The 18,469-nt window shown below is 39.9% G+C and overlaps 1 protein-coding gene across 1 annotated transcript in view; it reads left to right on the top strand.

Annotated features, from left to right (window-relative positions):
- The first annotated feature begins 309 nt into the window (after nucleotides 1–309).
- LOC308091627 (uncharacterized protein) overlaps nucleotides 310–18,469 on the top strand; it is a 69,369-nt gene continuing 51,209 nt past the window's right edge. The window contains exons 1-14 of the mRNA XM_080437289.1: nucleotides 310–429; nucleotides 1,833–1,889; nucleotides 6,931–7,066; nucleotides 7,269–7,394; nucleotides 8,177–8,291; nucleotides 8,820–8,910; nucleotides 10,464–10,570; nucleotides 11,728–11,854; nucleotides 12,798–12,902; nucleotides 14,111–14,236; nucleotides 14,639–14,756; nucleotides 15,900–16,038; nucleotides 17,144–17,254; nucleotides 18,070–18,139. Of these exons, the coding sequence (XP_080293415.1) occupies nucleotides 330–429; nucleotides 1,833–1,889; nucleotides 6,931–7,066; nucleotides 7,269–7,394; nucleotides 8,177–8,291; nucleotides 8,820–8,910; nucleotides 10,464–10,570; nucleotides 11,728–11,854; nucleotides 12,798–12,902; nucleotides 14,111–14,236; nucleotides 14,639–14,756; nucleotides 15,900–16,038; nucleotides 17,144–17,254; nucleotides 18,070–18,139 (1,528 nt within the window). The 5' untranslated portion in view covers nucleotides 310–329. The remainder of the gene's footprint in view (nucleotides 430–1,832; nucleotides 1,890–6,930; nucleotides 7,067–7,268; nucleotides 7,395–8,176; nucleotides 8,292–8,819; nucleotides 8,911–10,463; nucleotides 10,571–11,727; nucleotides 11,855–12,797; nucleotides 12,903–14,110; nucleotides 14,237–14,638; nucleotides 14,757–15,899; nucleotides 16,039–17,143; nucleotides 17,255–18,069; nucleotides 18,140–18,469) is intronic.

Here is an 18,469-nt window from a genome sequence, read left to right as displayed (position 1 = left end):
TTTGGTACTTTAAGTACATTTTGATACCTATACTTTTGTACTTTTACTCAAGTAATATTTGAATTCCGGACTTTTACTTGTAACACAGTATTTCTATATGGCAGTATTGATACTTTTACTTAAGTAAAACATGTGAGTACTTTATCCACCACTGCGCTTACGTCACACCAGCAGAAGGGAGTGGACAAGGAGGCTAGGGAAGGGAGCCAGGAGGTGAGGGCAGGTCAAGGTGGCAGCGTGCCTCACCTTCCCACTATAAGTATAAAGCCTGTCGCCCTGCCTCCCTCTTCTCCAAACCTTTCCTGTGGAACAACGCAGGAACACACAGGATGACTTCTACCCAGCCGCCAGGCATGGCTACCAGCCGGCTGCTGTGGCTAGCGCTGTTGGCCGCGCTGTTGGCCGCGCTGCTAGCGACGCTACACAGCGGTATGTACACTTGCTATTATAGTCCACTTCTCAGCCTAAACGACAGAAGAAAAAAAAAAAATCTATGCAGACTGAGTCACTGTTTACCTACAGTACAGGGAAACTGTGCTGCAGGTTAGTGCACCAGGGCCAAAGCTCAAGCCCTGCCTTATTGAACCTTTATGAAGATGTCAAATATGATTAATGAATGCTTGAGTTGGATGTGGGCATCAGCCAAGATTACCTTTCACAAGGAGACATATTTACCTTTAAGGTGCACTAAAAGATTTTATTTTGTTAAACATGAGAGTTCAATATCTCTATATTGTGATAGTAATCATTGCTATGGGACAGGGGTTTTCAAAGTGTTTTAGAGTTTCAGCCCAAGAACCTCCTAGCTGAGAGAGAGGTGAAGTGCCCCCCACTGCACATTGTAGTATAACACTGTGTTGCAGATTAAACTTTTTCATAGATTTCATAGGTAGAGTTGTACTCTTGTTTGACAGCACTATCATTACTGTTGTGTAAATTAATGTGGTTTTTCATTTGTTTGTTTGTTTGTTTGTTTGTTTACACACTCTCTTTTCTATTTATCGAATTCATGGATTCATGTAACCACTTAAACCCTTAATACTTAGATAGCCAAAAGTAGACTGTTGGCTATGTACTTGGTCCGCTCTTTTTCTTCTCTAAACTGTTTTAAACCTATTCCCTGAAAATAGCAGATGGACAACAAGCAGATCTGCTATTTATTTATTTTTTGTTCCCCACATAATTGGGATGTGAGGGTTCAAGTGGTATAGATAGGATGGTTGTTCAGTAACAGGGCTGTCCCGTCTCCAGCTCTTTAGTAAACGGATAATACATTTTCAATCCGGGACACACATTTCATCTAATCAGGAGAGACGACCCATTTACTTATTCTAACAATACAAGTTTTTGTTTGAACCAAAACAATGTCATTTACTGTACATTTAAGGATTACACTGTAGGCCTATAGGTATCAGTGAAGGCGTAATTGACCCATTAAGACCGGGAACGCATCTGTGTGTCATTTTTAGATTTCTTTGACTATTCAAAAATAGCAGATATACAAGCTCATAGCGCGGCACCGAGTGCCGCGCTACGAGCTTGTAGATCTTCTATTTTTTTTAAAACTATGGAACATTTGTGCAAATCTTTGAATATATATATATTTTAAAGCAAACATTTTTAACTTAAATCTTTGCTTCTGAGATTATACAAATGTCTTCTAAATCCTAACAAAGATCCTAAGAAAAAACTTATGTTACTATAATATCAGTGGCTTTTTCATGTCAAGGACCACACAATTATATGTATTTTACTTACAGAATACTGCGAAAATAGTTCTTGTAGCTATTATTAATACTTATTACACGTTGACCTGTGATGTGTCTCAACAGAAGCGACATCCTCAGTGAACAGCATCCCGTCTCTGTCTCCAACTTCAGATCTAGCAGGTGAGCCAATGACATACTGTACTAGACATTGATTGATGTATTGAACACTTTATCAACAGTTTGCAAAAAGTACAGAGGTTCAGTTATACAACAAAGCTAAAAAGATAACCCTAAAAGCCCCGAGGGCTTGTTTCCATTGTGGTACTATGTATTCAATTCATCAAGACCAATAGACATATTTTAGCAAATTTCACCGCATAAATTCACATAAAACCCCCGCATATTCCATTGCAAAATCAAGGGTTTTTGCTCGTGTTTTTCTGGAGGGAATACATCATCAATACTAGGAGCAGTAAAAATATATGTACAGAAAAACAGTGGATGCCAGTTATTCATTTTGGCAAGCTAGAAGTCTAGGTCCAGTTGCAAATTGCAGACATGTGCTCTTTTATGGCGGTTTTGAAGGAGGGTAGGGAGTTGCACTTTTTGATGGCTGTTGGTAGGGCATTCCACATTCTGGTGGCATAATGGCAGAGTAAATTCATCCCCATATTTGTGCCGAATCTGGGGAGATCAGTGGAGCTCGATATGGTGTTGTGCTTGTGGGTGTTTCTCACTCTTTTGAAGTAGATTGACAGCAGTGATGAGCTGTGGATTTTTGAGCTAGGGGGGCTCTATTTTCTGACGTCACGTGCACGTGCGTGCACATAGCCGATCAGCTCAGTGCTAGTTGAAATACTGTATTCAACATGTGATTTTTAATGTAATTATATCTCTTATTATTTAGTTGTTAATTTGTTGTTTTTATTTTTGTTTCAATTAATTCATTATTTTATTTTCCTTTTAGTTTTATATAAAAGCCCTTTACATAGACTCACCCACACATAAGTACTTAAAATAATCAGACAACTTGTCTTTGTCTTGTCTCAGAGAACTGGGTCCTCTGCTAAGCGATCCCCTTCACACTCTGCAGTGCAGAGACTGTTGTCTCTCATTGTGAGAGGAATGTTTGATGTTTGCACATTCAATTCAAGTCCATGGCTTTTCTCGAGTAGCCTAATGTTATGCAAAGCAGCCAGGTAGAGGCTATTGAGAACGGCTCGCCGCTGACGCCGCGAACCTTGAGAGGCTATTGATTCAACTTTAAGGTGTTAAAGACCGCCGCTGATGGTGCGTGCTCGCGTGTGCATGTGGAGCACGCGCAAGCCCCCAGCCCCCATAGCGCCAAAGCTAAGGGGTCGCCGACCCCCTGAGCACCCCCTACAGCTCACCCCTGACAGGTACATGTGCACCGGTCCCTTGAGTATTTTGAAAACCCCACTAATGAGCAGGGGTTAGGTGAGTCCTAGGTGTGAGGTCTAGTTGTTGTCTGACTAGTTTGTATTGGGAGGTCTGTAGTTTTAGTGCCTTTGAGGTGCTGGATTACCATGAGGTGCATGCATAGTCAAAATTACATTGGATGGGTGCTCCAGCTAGTGTCCTCAGTGCATTCCTACTGACCAACAAGGATATCCTGCCCAGAAATATTGGGCGGTATTATTTGGTTGACTTTCTTGATTACTTTTGTTGCCATTTTATCACGGAAAGATTATTTATACAACCCAGATAGGTTATCTCTTTTTTCCTCTGATTGTAAAGTCTGTAGCCTTACTGAGGTTAATATTGGACCCAAAAAGAATGGATTCAGTTTTACCTGGGTGTAATGACAGTTTGTTATCCACGAGCCATGTGCAGATTGTAAATAAGAACAGTACAGAACAGAACCCCTAGATTGTCATAGTGTGCTTGGATATGATCTATGAGTTTGAAACGCTGAGGAAAAACTTTTCGTTTCTCTAGGCAGACTGCTGCTGCTGTGCAAACCTATTAAAAAAGAACATAAGAAACTACTCAAGAGAGTGCGGATCATCTTTTCATTGGATATGATCAATACGGGACCGTACCTATGTTCCCCAGGTTCTATGTTTGCCAGGTTCTATGTTCCCCTCCCCCCCAAAAAAAGGTTCTATGTTCCCCGGGTTCTATGTTCCCCGCTCAACCAAAAAAAGGTTCTATGTTCCCCACTCAACCAAAAAAAGGTTCTATGTTCCCCGCTCACCCAAAAATGCAGGAAATGGTGAGACATTTAAAAAGGTTTAAATACATGTATTTATACCCATTAGTTAGTTGTAATTTTTCAGTTTTTAAAGTGTCAAAATATCATGTTTTGAAAACTTCTTTGACATGACTCAAAATCTATTTAGGGGTGTCACGATACATTAATTTCACGGTACATATGATACGATACACGATATTGGGCTCACGATATCGATACGATATTATTATCATTTATACTATCATCAACATTGGCCATCATCTTCAGTTTCAAAGTGCTTAATTTATAAAGCATATAAAAAAAGTTACAAAGTTTTTTACACACAAAAATAAATACAACTAGAAAAAGTGCTCCTCGGAGCACAGGTCTACGCCAGGTCAGGTACGTTATAGTGGCCTCCTGGTGGCAGTATAATAGGCCAATGTGAAAAGGGTGCCATTTCTGCCTTTCACGGCAATCGGACACTTTTATGATTTGTGGCATTTTGTTCCAAAAATGTGTTTTGCTAAATTAGACCTGCTGGTGGCGCTATAACAGGCCAATGTGAAATAGGTGGCATTTCTTCCTCGGCCTAGTGGGAATGTGCGTGTGAAAGTTCACGGAAATTGCAAGCTGCGTTCATGATTCGAGGCATTTTGTTCAAAACGGACCAATCCTGCAAACTTTGGAAGCCAATCAGGATGGAATATGGGAAATCGGACAGATCCGGGTTGATCACATGACTATAGAGATACTGTGTAACGATTTGCATGGCGTTTGGATAAAATCTGTAGGAGTAATGTCAAAAAATGGGTTTTGCACAAATCGGCCTCCTGGTGGCGCTATAACAGGCCCATGTGAAAAATTTGGGGCAGAGGTTCTGAATTGGTATTGAGGGAGTGTATGTGCACAGTTTCACAGCGAGCGGGCCAATGGTGCCGGAGATTAGCTGGTAACACACGGACAGGACACACACACACACACACGGACGGACGGACGGACGGACGGACGGACGGACGGACGGACGGACGGACGGACGGACGGACGGACAGGGGGCAAAACATACTCTCTCGCCATGCCTTTCGGCCTGGTGGAGACAATTATGCAAGCTTAAAGGACAACCCATTTTCACCCATTTTCAACATATCTTCATATAATTGGTCCTCACCAATGCTTATTATCATATGGTACAATTTTTGTCCAAGATGGCCACCAGGGGAAAGGGGCGGGCAGGTTTCTGATAGTAATTTCTCCCCATTATGTTCAGTTGTGTGTGTTCAGAGATGTTATTAATAATTGGAAATTAAAAATGTATTTTTCCTGCATTTTTGGGTGAGCGGGGAACATAGAACCTTTTTTTTGTTAATGGGGAACATAGAACCTTTTTTGGGGTAAACGGGGAACATAGAACCTTTTCTTAGGTAAAAGGGGAACATAGAACCCAGGGAACATAAAACCTTTTTTGGTAAGTGGGGAACATAGAACCGTTTTTGCGGGGAACATAGAACCTGGGGAACATAGAACCTGGGGAACATAGGTACGGTCCCATCAATACCATAGAGACCTGAATGCGAGGGAAGTTTGTTAACCAACAGGGTGGAAATGGTAGTGAAAAAAACCCTGTTAAAACAGTTAGCCACAGTCAGTTTGTCAGTAATGAGTGAGTTGTTGTTCAAGCCTAATTGTTTTAGTGCCTTCCAGAGTGTGTTTTTTTTTTGTTTTCCGCAATTTTCTCATTAAAGAAATTCCTTTTGGCGTTTTTGATCACGTTGTTTACTACATTACATATATTGTTTTATATTTTCAAGTAACTGCTCATTTCCGGTTTTCCCGTACTCAGAGTAGTTTTTGTTTCTGAGTTTGATAGGATTCAAGATGTCTCCATTCATCCAAGGTTCAGTAGAGGCTTTGACCCTTACAACATTTGTGGATGCTCTGCTATCAATCATAGACAAGAATGCATATTTAAAACAAGACCAGGCCTCCTCGGCCGAAATGCAATTTATAATATTAATTGATCTGAATATGATTGTGTTGTGACAATTGCCTACAGATTTATGAATTTGACAGAAAATGATATTATGGTCACTTAAATTACACTCAATGACACCACTTCGTGAGATTCTGGACTTGTCAGTGGTGGGCGGCCATAGCTGAGTGGTTAGTGAGCCCGCCTAGGGAACCGGCTGGCCCTGGTTGCCCCAGGTTCGATTCCAGGCTATCCCAGCATATGTGCCGATGATATGAAATTTGTCCCTGAGCAAGACTCTTAACCCCAATTGCTCACAGGTTCTCATTGGAAACAAGACCGCAAGGACTTTCATGAACGACCTGTTAAAAGGAATTATCCTTATCCTTATGATGGTTTGAGTAGTAAGGCACACCCTCATACTGTGTTATCAGCTGAACAAGGCTATGCAGGCTACATCATTTGCTGAAGGATTTAAAAATGTGAGTGTCCTCTTAATTCTGCCTATGTCTATCGCATTCACCTCAATTAAGTGATAAAATGCATTTTGTAGATGGCGCCAATTATCAAGGGTTTAGCTTTGGGATAAATTACCTTTATCCAAATAGATTCAGTGGAGTTGTTGCTTAATATGTCTGAGAGTACATTAATGTTAAAGGGATACTAGGCAGGATCAGAGATCTGTGTGAGTACACACACTCCCCTCCCTTCTCTGACAGGTATCAAAGTGATTGCTGTCTTTGATGCTTTCATTAATTAGAGAGAGCACTAACGAGTTTGACACTTTAATGGCCCAATCAATCAACTCAGTGCACAATCCCTTTGAAGTTCAAAGGGATCAATCAAGAGCTCTGGCCTCTCCCCCCCTCCCCCCACAGACTTTTCAGTCCCTGCAAATTATATAGTGGCTGATAGAGGGAAAAAAAGCAAAAAATAAATTTTGTTTTTTTTAAATTTAGGCTCAAAGTTACCTAGTCTGCCTTTAATGTTGGATCTCACATAGATACACACCCTCCCCCATGCCTTTCCTGATGATTGATGACCGTTATTGTCCGCAGGTGTGAATCCGGTCCATAACGACCGTGTGTGCAGCACCTGGGGGAACTTCCACTTCAAGACGTTTGACGGAGACGTGTTCCAGCTGCCCTCCACCTGCAACCATGTGCTGACGTCGCTCTGTAGTGCCTCCTACAGGTAGGAGGCCTCTCACAATTATTACATAGTATCGCCTGATCACAGTTATTTCCTTCTGTACTGTATATTATGTTCTGTGTATGTATTTGTTAAAAATATCTTAAATATCAATATATTTTTGTTATTAGAATTGGTTATTTATCATTGTTTATAATGGATTAATGATTAAATCTTTAAATTAAAATGCCAACCCCACCTCCAGGGACTTCAACGTGCAGATGCGACGCAGCATGGCGGACGGTCTGCCCACCATCAGTGACGTCATCATGAAGCTAGATGGCGCCGTAGTGCAGCTCTCCAAAGACTCGGTGGTCGTCAACGGCAACAAGTGAGTCACAAAGCAGCTGCGGAAAGTAACTAAGTACATTTACTCAAGTACTCTACTTAAGTACAATCTGGTATAGCTACGGTTTTCTCTTGCAGTTAAAAGTTGTAATCGAGTAATGGGGATACTAGGTTTCAGAAATCAGGGAATGGGCTACTGATGCCAAAAACATTTGAGAACCTCTAGTATAATAATAATAATAATAATAATAATAATAATAATAATAATAATAATAATAATAATAATAATAATAATAATAATAATGTATGAAAGAAAATATAAAAATGGAAATGCAAGATTTCTGTCTGACAGTGACTGTGTACATTTTACGTATTCCAAACACTTTCAAAAAGTGCAATTCTTGATGGAGGTAATCAGTGGTGGAAAGTAACTACATACATTTACACACGTACTGTTCATTTGACAATTTTGCAGTGCTCTATACTTCTACTTCTACTACATCTCAGATGTGTACATTTTACACCATTACAATCATTTGAAAACTTTAGTTACTAGTTACTTTACAGATTTGTTTTCGGCTTCTCTGATTGGCCAACCCAAACTGTCGTCTTTGCGTGTTGGCGGAGCACCTCGTCATGTTTGTGCCGCTGAGCCAGTATAAGTCCCTGATTGGCTAACCCGACCCGTCGACTTAACTGATTGGCCGTGTTTTGCATAATGTTAGAGCCAAAGTGCCGTCGTAGTAATAACTATAATAATAATAATCATCATCATCATCATCATCATCATCATCACCATCATCATCATATGTTTTGTGTTTGTAGGGTCATGCTTCCATACAGTGAATCAGGAGTTCTCATTGAGCAGACTGTCTCATACATTAAAATCAAAGCCAAGCTGGGTCTGGTGGCCCACTGGAACCAGAAGGACTCTTTACTGGTGAGTTCCACTTCAACTCTATAGCACTGTTCATTTTGACAGAAAACGTTGATGTAGTTTTAGTAACAGTCTTTTGAATAAAATTCCATTTAGTTTTCATCACATTTCAGTCATCTGACATGTTTTAGTTGACAAAGAATCACAAGATTTTAGTCAACTAAATCTACAGTTGATTTAATCAACTAAAGTTTATGTTGGCAGGCCTTGATGGCATCGTAATGCCTGAAGTACTGGATCTCTTGTTCACTAGTCCCTTCCTAACATTTTAGTCTAGTTTTTATGTATTGACAAAGTTTAGTCATCATAGCTTTCTTTTTTGTTTGTTTTTGTTTAGTTTTTGTCAGTGAAAAAAGGTAGTCAACAAAACATTTTCGTCACAGTTTATGCGACAAAATCAACACTGATCTATAGCACCCGTATGGTAAACAAAAAAATACAAATACTCAAGTACAGTAGCCTACAGCTACACAAAACATGAACATGTACAGTGCTCAAGTAAATGGACTTTGTTACTGTCCACCAATGCAGGTGGAGCTGGATGCAAAGTACAAGAACCAAACGTGTGGTCTGTGTGGAGACTTCAATGGAGTCCAGCAACACAACGAGTTCTACAGCCATGGTAACCTACCACGTTTTTTTTTCCTTCTCCCAATAGGCTCTATGCACAGCGGCCATATTGGAAATACATTTGGGCCTCTTCCTTACTTCTATTTAGTGTAGCACAGTGGTTCTCACACTTTTTAATTTCAAGGACCCCATAACTCTGAGTGTACAAATGGAACTCCAAAGAAAACAAAAATCATCAATACGTGTGGGTTATGGATCATCATTGGATCAGTCTAAAGGCCCTGCTAAACCTGTCCAGACCTTTGAAGGTGGCACAGGATTTATTAGTGACCTCTGTGTTAAAATCACCAATGAAAATCCATTTCCATTTGGGACAACCAAGGCATGGATGCGAGTGTAATGACAGATTCATGAAAACAAAAACAAAAACGTTTATGCTTATGGGCTCTGCTCTATGCTATAGGGGCAATTCTGCAAATAGACCCCATGGCCAGTCATTTGGGATCAATATTAGTAGGAAAAAAAGGCTATATGTTATTTTAGTCCACAATTGTCCTTTAAATTGATTTTGAGGCAATATTAACACATATTGGCTCGGCACCCCCTGGAAACCCCTAAAGGACCCCTGGTGGTCCCCGTACCCCACTTTGAGAACCATTGCTCAAAGGCGTCACCTTGGTTAAGCTTCTCAAGGGTGTCTTGCTAGCACCCCCGAAAAACAGCACGAGGTGGAGGGTGGATTCGTTCTGGATGTTATAGTCTTAGAGGGTGCAGCCATCTTCCAGTAGCCTGCTACTGAATACCAGCCTCTGCTGGTCAGGGGGAATGCCTTCATTTTTAATGGTGTCACTTGGTTTAACGTTGAGGGTGATGGTCTTACTAGTCAGGACGTTTCCCCACAAAGCAGCAGGTGCAAAGTGGTGTCAGTTGGTTTAATGTTGAGGTGTTGCTAGTGAGGGTTTTTCCAAATATGTGCATGCTTTCCCGACGTGCCGGGTACGCCCCAGAGGTCACCTCCCAGAGGTCAACAGTGATGGTGATGTAGCTGCTCAACGGTGTTACTGAACCTCGTTGGTCTTGTCCACGATTTTTGGTTCCAGCCCGAGGGTGATGCTCTTGCCAGTCTCACAAGTCTTTACGTAGATCTGCATGCTTCGCTTGAGTGCACACAACAACAACCATAAATACTATTGGAACTTCAGCCGTGGTATAGGCCTGTCACAATTATGACGTAATCGCCTAACTGCAATTATTTGAGATAATCGCAATTGTTTAGCATAATCGTCATAATTGTTTCCATGTTGAAAAGATTTAATCTATTTTCAAAAATAAACAAACCTGGACTTCGTGAACACCTTTTCTAAGGAGTGCTGTATTGTCAAAGAGGGTCAAAGCTCTTGCCCAATTGTAATGTAGGAGGGCAAAATAAATAGTTATGTGGCCGATAAAGGCTCAATACTATCAACTTGAACTCAATGCTGACATCAGCCATGGCCAAATATGGAATTACTGTTCCAGGCCCTTCATTGCATTGACAACACTTACTGACGCCATGGATTTATTTGACATGCTTATTTACTATTATTATTTTTCATGTGTCATTAGGTGGTAAGATGTCCCCCTCAGACTACGGTAACATATGGAGAATCGATGGTCCCACTGAGAGCTGCTCTGACTTCACCTTACCCCCCACCAAGAGCTGCCACAACATGGTAACAGCTATACATATATGTAAATATATATATTAGGGATATACCGATATGGAAATTCTTGGCCGATACCGATGTTTAAAATAACAATTTAACCAACAGCCGATACTGTTTTATTTGTTTATTTAGTTTTTGGTGTTATTATTTCCCCCTTTTGTGCCAGGGAAACAAATACATCTTCATTATAAGAAATAACTGTTCTGAAATAACACTTAACACGGCAGCCGTGTGAAGTGGTCATATGGGTGGGCCCAGTGCATTTTCAAAGCATGCTTATTTCAATGATCAATCAGAGCACTGGTTCCCAAACTTTTTCGCCCGAGACCCAAGAGATAGAACTTACAAACTTACAAAAAACATGAATTAATCAGTTAAGCCCTTTTAAAATAATAAAATAGCAGATCTACAAGCTCACTATGCGTTACATCGTGGTGCGTTGTGAGCTTTTAGATGTGCTATTTTCACAATTATTATTATTTTATGGAGAAAAACACTTTTAACTTAACCCAACACATTCCCTGCCAGAGGTTTTTTTTTTTTTACTTCCCCCACTGCCATGGTAAAAAAAAAAGTACACAGGAGCCGAGATATAGGAATTTAAAGTAATAAGTTAAACAAAGGAGTGAATGGAGCTAGAAATCTTTGGATCGTGATATCTCTGGTTCTGTGTGGATACATTGAAAAAAAAAGAAGGTTATACTCGTTGATGGCAGTAAACGGGTGTATTTTTCAACAACGGTTTTACTCGTGTTTACCTGAGACCTTTCTAAAATTGTCTTCTAAATCCTTTTCTGAAAAACGTATGTTGCTATATCAGTGGTGCTCAAAACCTTTTCTTATCAAGGAACCACAAAATTATATGTATTTGACAGCGGACCCCCCACCTCAGTACATGTTGTTCCAGGGACCACCAGAGGCAAAGATTTGAGTTTAATATTTTTTTTAAACACATTGTCACAACTTTTCAAAAATAGCAGATCTACAAGCTCATAGCACGGCACAAAGTGATGTGCTATGAGCTTGTACTATTTCTGCTATTTCTTGAAAAACACACACACACACAGTATATAGCTAAAATGTAAAATGACACGGATACTTTCCCGGGTTTTAATAAATAAATCAAAATAAATGCATGGTCTCCCCTGTCTTGTCGTGAACAGAAACCGTTGTGCGAGCAGATGTTCTCAGCTCCGGCGTTCAGCAGCTGTGCAGATGTGCTGGACTTGTCCTCGTTCGTAGACGTGTGCATGGCTGACGTGTGTCACTGTGCCAACAGCACGCTGCCAGGTGTGTGTGCTCATTCTGTGTACATCAGTTTGAAATTGTGTTTGTCTTTTGAACCAAATTACATTTAGTTTTAGTCATATTTTAGCTGTCTGAAACTTTTCTAGGTTTAGTCAGTGGTGGAATAAGTACTGAAATGTTTTACTTAAGTAAAAGTATCAATGTAGACATACTCTGTTACAAGTACAAGTCTGGTGTTCAAAATTTACTTCAGTAAAGAGTACAAAAGTATTGGCATCAAAATGTACTTAAACTACCAAAAGTAAAAGTGCTCATTATGCAGTATAAGTTTGTCACGTATTTAACCTCACTTACTAGTTACTTTGCAGATATGCATTATTATATTATAAAGCATACATTAATCACTTTAGCCCTATTTTACACCTAATCTATTTGAAAATAGCCGATCTCAAGCTCACAGCGCGTTGCATCGCGACGGGTTGTGAGCTTGTAGATCTGCTATTTTCAAACATTTTAGTACTTTTACTTTTGGTACTTTAAGTACATTTTCATACCAATACTTTTGTACTTTTACTCAAGTATTTTTTTTATTTCTGACTCACAATGACTCACAATTATTATTATTTTAAGAAAAAAAAACACTTTTAACTTAACCCATTAAAATGAGGTGGATATAAAGTAAAAACATTTGAGTACTTTTTCCACCACTGCTGCTAAATGAAAAGCTATTATCCCTATGTATATTCTTCACTGTATATTTATTATTATTATTATTATTATTATTATTATTATTATTACCCTTATTATTATTATTATTATTATTATTATTATTATTATTATTATTATTATCATTATTATTAATATTATTATGTTGTCTTTTTTGCTTTAATACATTATTACGAAAGAATGTTAGCGCAATTTTGTAAAGCAAGTCCTGCATCGCATACGCTAGTGACAAATGAAACCTTGTTGATTGTTGCTTCAGGCGGCGACAGCAGCGTGTGTCTGTGCAGCACGCTCTCCGAGTTCTCCAGACAGTGTGTCCACGCCGGACGCACGCCACAGCAGTGGAGAACCCCCCAACACTGCGGTAAGGACAACACACGCACACACATTATTTATGTTTTGTCTTAGGAAACAACAAAGTCTTGTGCACACCTGATCAGCACACCATCTACACTTGCCTGATGCCTGAAGAAGGTCTATTGACTGAAACGTTGCCTAAATAAAGTTGTTCTTATTGTGCAAGTGTAGACAGTGTGTGGGTAATTTAATTGTGTTTTATTTTATCTTAAAATAATGCTCTGTCATTTCCTTTAACTCTTTGACTGCCAGAGTATTTTCATAAAGTACTGGTGCCAGTGATTTTCGTGTTTTTTTGTTTTGTTGTTTTGTTATTTTGTTATTTAATTTTCATATAGTAAGTCTAGCTGCGGTTTTGAACTCATACGATCGTTCCACCACTAGAGAGCACCAAATAGACACTTTCATCAGCTCGCTGACTCGCTGCCCCCTACCAAACAGGCCCACACAGTCAAATACGTCATACCGGATGTGACGTGTTCTCAGATTCTCTGATCGGCGAAAATTACGGTGATACACGACGGCGATGACTGTTCGTCACCCAGACCATAGATTATAGAAGGGGACCTCTCCGTTCGTTTTTTATACCGTGTGAAAAAACGTGTGTTTCCCTATTCTGGCCGAAAATGACCGTGGAAAAAAAAAGAAAACCGGAAACGGAATTTGCGTCATAAAACCGGATGCAGTGGTGGGTGAAGTAAGTGGAACCTGAAACCTACAGTGAAACATTGCATAATAGCTCGATCAGAGATTAAACAATGAACGCGCGTCCAACGCACGCGTCGACGGCCAACTGGACAAAGTAGCACTTCACGCGTTATCGAGTCGTCCGCAGTCAAAGAGTAATATAAAAAAAAATATTTTCATTTTCATAATAATAATAATAATTTTATCAGCGTTTATTCTATCGATTATGTTTTAGATTAATCAAATAATCTTTTAGTGCGCGCGTGTGTGCGGCGGGGGAGCACGGGAGGTGAACTGGAAGAAAACTGACTTCAATCTGACTGGTTTTTCAATCATACTGTGACATAAAAATGTATCCAGGGTAGAAGAGGAAAGTTACATAGTGCTGCTTCAAGCATTATTTTGTACTTAAAAAAAAAATTGAAAATAGCAGATATACACGCGTTATAAATTTAAATAAAAGTCTATGAATAAAGGAAAGCACAGATGGATTTTTTTAACCAGGTGTGATGTGATCTGTGTCCACAGGGAGGCGCTGTCCTTTCAACATGGAGTACATGGAGTGTGGCAGCCCCTGCACTGACACCTGCTCCAACCCAGCTGCCAGCTACGTCTGTGACACCCACTGCACCGACGGGTGCTTCTGCCCCAAAGGTACAGCACACACACACGTGCACGTGACCTTACACAAGGGACAGTACATCCATGTGCACGCAACCTTACACACGGGATAGTATATCCACGTGCACGAGACCTTACATACGGTAAAGCAATGGTCCTCAATCTCTTGTCATGTCATGGACCCCCAAATTAAGATATCTATCTGAAAACATCTTGGGCCAGGGTCCTGCAGAAGAGAAGATTTGTGTTAAAAATGATAATAATAATGATTAAAACATGATCCAAACATCTTCAAAAATAGCAGATGCACAGCTGTGAGCTAGTACATCCGTAATTGTTTTTAAATAGCCAAAGTATAACATTTGGACAAAGTAGTACAATTATTGGGATGCTATATTAACTAATTTAGCAACATAATGCTGTGTAACCTTCCAGGCATGGTGCTGGATGATGTGAATGAGAAGGGCTGTATCCCACTCAAAGACTGTTCCTGCACCTACAACAACAAGACCTATACGCCTGGACAGTCCTACGATGGAAACTGCAAGACCTGGTAGGACACTGTCTGTCTGTCTGTCTGTCTGTCTGTCTGTCTGTCTGTCTGTCTGTCTGTCTGTCTGTCTGTCTGTCTGTCTGTACGAAGAAGTAGGTGAGATTTGTTTTTTGCACAAGCTCCAGCATTTTGTTGTTTTCCATAACGGGAGAGGAAGAAAAAGGAGGGGGGACAGGGTGGTGAGGGAGTGCAAATCAAACAATAAACAAGCAAGTCAAAGACACCATAAAAAAATATATATATATATACATATCAAAATATCTACATCTACACATAGATATACACATAGCACAAGAGCAGCAGATACAGTTTGTACATGAGGTTAAAGGAGAGTTTTGGACTAAGTTTTTCTTACCTTTTCTATGATGTTATGATATCTTAGGATGAATGGTACTGTAGACATTTTTCATAACTCCATCCTGGGTCCGCCACAACTTAAAACGTGCGCGGATAGGCCTTGCGTTAGATCACATATTTTAATAGCTTTTTATTTTTATTTTTTAGATCTGACGTTCATAGTGACAGAACAATGTCCCCCCAATCTCGCTAGACGAGATTGAAATCTCGAGATTTCAATCTCGTCTAGCGAGACTTTGATTTTTTATTAGATTTTTTATTTTGGTTGCATAGTGTTCTGTCACTATGAACGTCAGATCTCACAAAAAACGAACCCAAAAAAAAGCTATTAAAATATGCGATCTAGCGCAAGGCCTATCCGCGCACGTTTTAAGCTGTGGCGGACCCGGGATGGAGTTATGAAATTTTTCTACCGTACCATTCATCCTAAGATATCATAACATCATAGAAAAGGTAAGAAAAACTTAGTCCAAAATTCTCCTTTAAGGTAACACATTGGTAGGTCCACGTAGCAGCAGGTATGTTCATGATTAGACTTAAGGTGCAAAAACCGCAAACGTCACCGGTAAAAAATAAATAATAATGTCTGTCTGTCTGTCTGTCTGTCTGTCTGTCTGTCTGTCCTTCCGTCTGTCCGCCCCCCTCCCCCCAAATAAAAGATATGTCCAGATTTGTCAACATCCCCCCAAAATCCCCAAAAAATTACTTAGTGTACATATTTCAACTGTTCTGCATTTCCGCATCCCCCACTCGGAGAAGTTTATAACACAAAGTGTTATCTTACAGTGTGTGTGAGGGAGGTCAGTGGAGCTGTAAGGAGAAGCGGTGTACGGGAACCTGCTCTGTGGAGGGAGGTTCTCATGTCAACACGTTTGATGGTAAAACCTACACCTTCCATGGAGACTGCTCCTACGTACTAGCCAAGGTATTGCACAGCTTTCTCCACAAACTTCAAACATCATGTTTTTATATATATATATATATATATATATATATATATATATATAGTTGCTGTCGGTCGGAAACCTCATATCTCCACATTTCAATTTATTTGTTGGTGTTTTTTTTTTGTAAATGCCCTTCTTCAACATGCAAGAGTGTCACACAAAGGTGGTGAAAATAGCAGATCTACAAGCTCACAATGCGTCGCGATGCGGTGCGAGCTTGTTGATCTGCTATTTTCACGATTTTACAATGTTTTTATAAAAAATAAAAATAAATGGTTTTGGACACCCGACAGCGATGATAAACTGCTGGTTATGAACAAAGACATTACAATTGTCTTTAAGTGTATTTTATGTGTATTCTTTGTAAGTTTTCTTGTATTTCATGTGTTTTAATCTACTGTACTTCACTACTTTTGTACTAATTTATGTATTTAACATATTTGATTACCTACTATATGAAGCACATGATAAACTTTATTCATAAAATCTATATGCACAATGTTTACATTTATTTTGCCAATATCCAATTACTGATTCTGTGTGCAGATTCCGACTTCTAAAATGTACATTCTTATGCCCTGATTTATTAGGTTGATATGCACATATTTAATTAGTTCAAACAACTTACTGTTTTTACTTAAAGAAGCACTATGTAACTTTTCTCTTCTACCCCGGATTTGAACCCGGTTTCCTGTGCCACTGCTGAAATTGTTACCATTGAGCTAATAGAGCATGCCTCCTTGCTCAGGGGATACATTAAATCTTTACCATCAGGTAAATGTCAGGGAGACAAAATACAACCACCCCAATTGTTATATTGTAACATTACCTAGTGCTGCTTTAACATCATTTTCCCAAGCTTATTCATAAAACACTGATTGAATTTGAAGCCTTCATTATCACAAAAGGCTTTCTCAGCTTCACATTCATACATATCAAATACAATATTGGCTAAAACCGATGTTATTTTAGCGCTTCAATACCGATATTGCATTTTTATGATGACTGATTTATGTTGCATCCCTGGTCTAATAGTAGTCCATTTAGCTGTCAGTAAGTGAACAACAGGTTTTGTGTCTTCAGGACTGTACCGGACACCAGTATGTGTTACTGGGAGATGTGGAGCAGTGTGGACTGACAGACAGCCAGACGTGTCTGAAGTCTGTGACTCTGGCTCTGCTAGCACACAACACAGTGAGTAGTACACACATAAGTACCAGTGTTTCCGTCTTGGTTGTGACCAATAGGAAGCAGAGTGTACTGTCTGCAAAGCTGGCACCTACGTATGTGTCCGTAGCAAATAAAGGTTATTTAGACATGCAAGCCCATATCAACACTGCAAAGCAAAAGACAGCTGTGCAAGATGAGAGCTCTTCTGCAAATTAAATTGACCGAATATATTTGTAAGACCTGGCAAAGCAGAAGATATGGCAGTTTGAAGAATGGGCTACCTGTCCTTTTGGGTATTCAGAATATGGTCACCCTATCATGGCATGCTTCCGTCACATAGTATACCACGATAACGCTATAGTGATTATGGACAGGCAACAGTGATTCCACAGTCCCAGAGAGCAGTTGGAGGGAGCTTTCTCTATCCCTCTCCCCAAGCTGACATCTGCACTGAAACTGCGAGGCTCGTGTTGTAATGATTGATTACTATCAGAATATAGTATAGAGCCATTTGCCACTTATTACAACATAAACTATCACTTACACCAGTGGTTCTCAACCTTTTCAGACCACGACCCCCCCAAGTTAATAATATTGGAACTGGGGACCCCTCAAAATAATAATATTTGCAGTATTCAAAAGGTCTTAAAAGTCCTTACATTGTCAATTTACTGTCATCTGGGGACCCCCCCCAAATCATGTGGGGACCCTCCTTGGGGTCCCGACCCACAGGTTGAGAACCACTGACTTACACCACCTTACAGTACATACAGTAGCACCCCCTTCTGAGCTCAATCATCAATTATTTCTACTAACATGACCTTTTGTTTTTCATTCAGGTCATCAACATTATGCCCAACGGCAAAGTGTTTGTGAATGGAATCTACTCCGAGCTGCCCTTATCTGTTGGTGAGATGTCTGTCTGTCTCGCTGTCTGTTTGTCTTTCTGTCTGTCTGTCTGTCTGTCTGTCTGTCTGTCTGTCTGTCTGTCTGTCTGTCAATTAAACTATTAAGCAATATATCGTTGCCGTTGGGCAGAAAACGTATCTCCATATTTTATTAGGGATGCACCAATATATCGGCTGGTTAAAGTTACAGGAGTTTTTACTCTATGGCGTACCATAATCACAGTAAACATCATGTCATATTCAAGGGCTAACTCCAGTCACTTTCAGTTCAGCACAGCTGTGGTGTGTTTGTGTCACTGTCCAGCTGACGCTCGTTGACACTTGTTAATGG

The sequence above is a fragment of the Gymnoscopelus braueri genome (genome assembly GCF_963280865.1).
Source record: "Gymnoscopelus braueri genome assembly, chromosome: 9".
NCBI classification, from domain to species: Eukaryota; Metazoa; Chordata; class Actinopteri; order Myctophiformes; family Myctophidae; genus Gymnoscopelus; species Gymnoscopelus braueri.
Note: the sequence above shows the minus strand (reverse complement) of the source record. Positions and strands in the feature narration are given on the sequence as shown.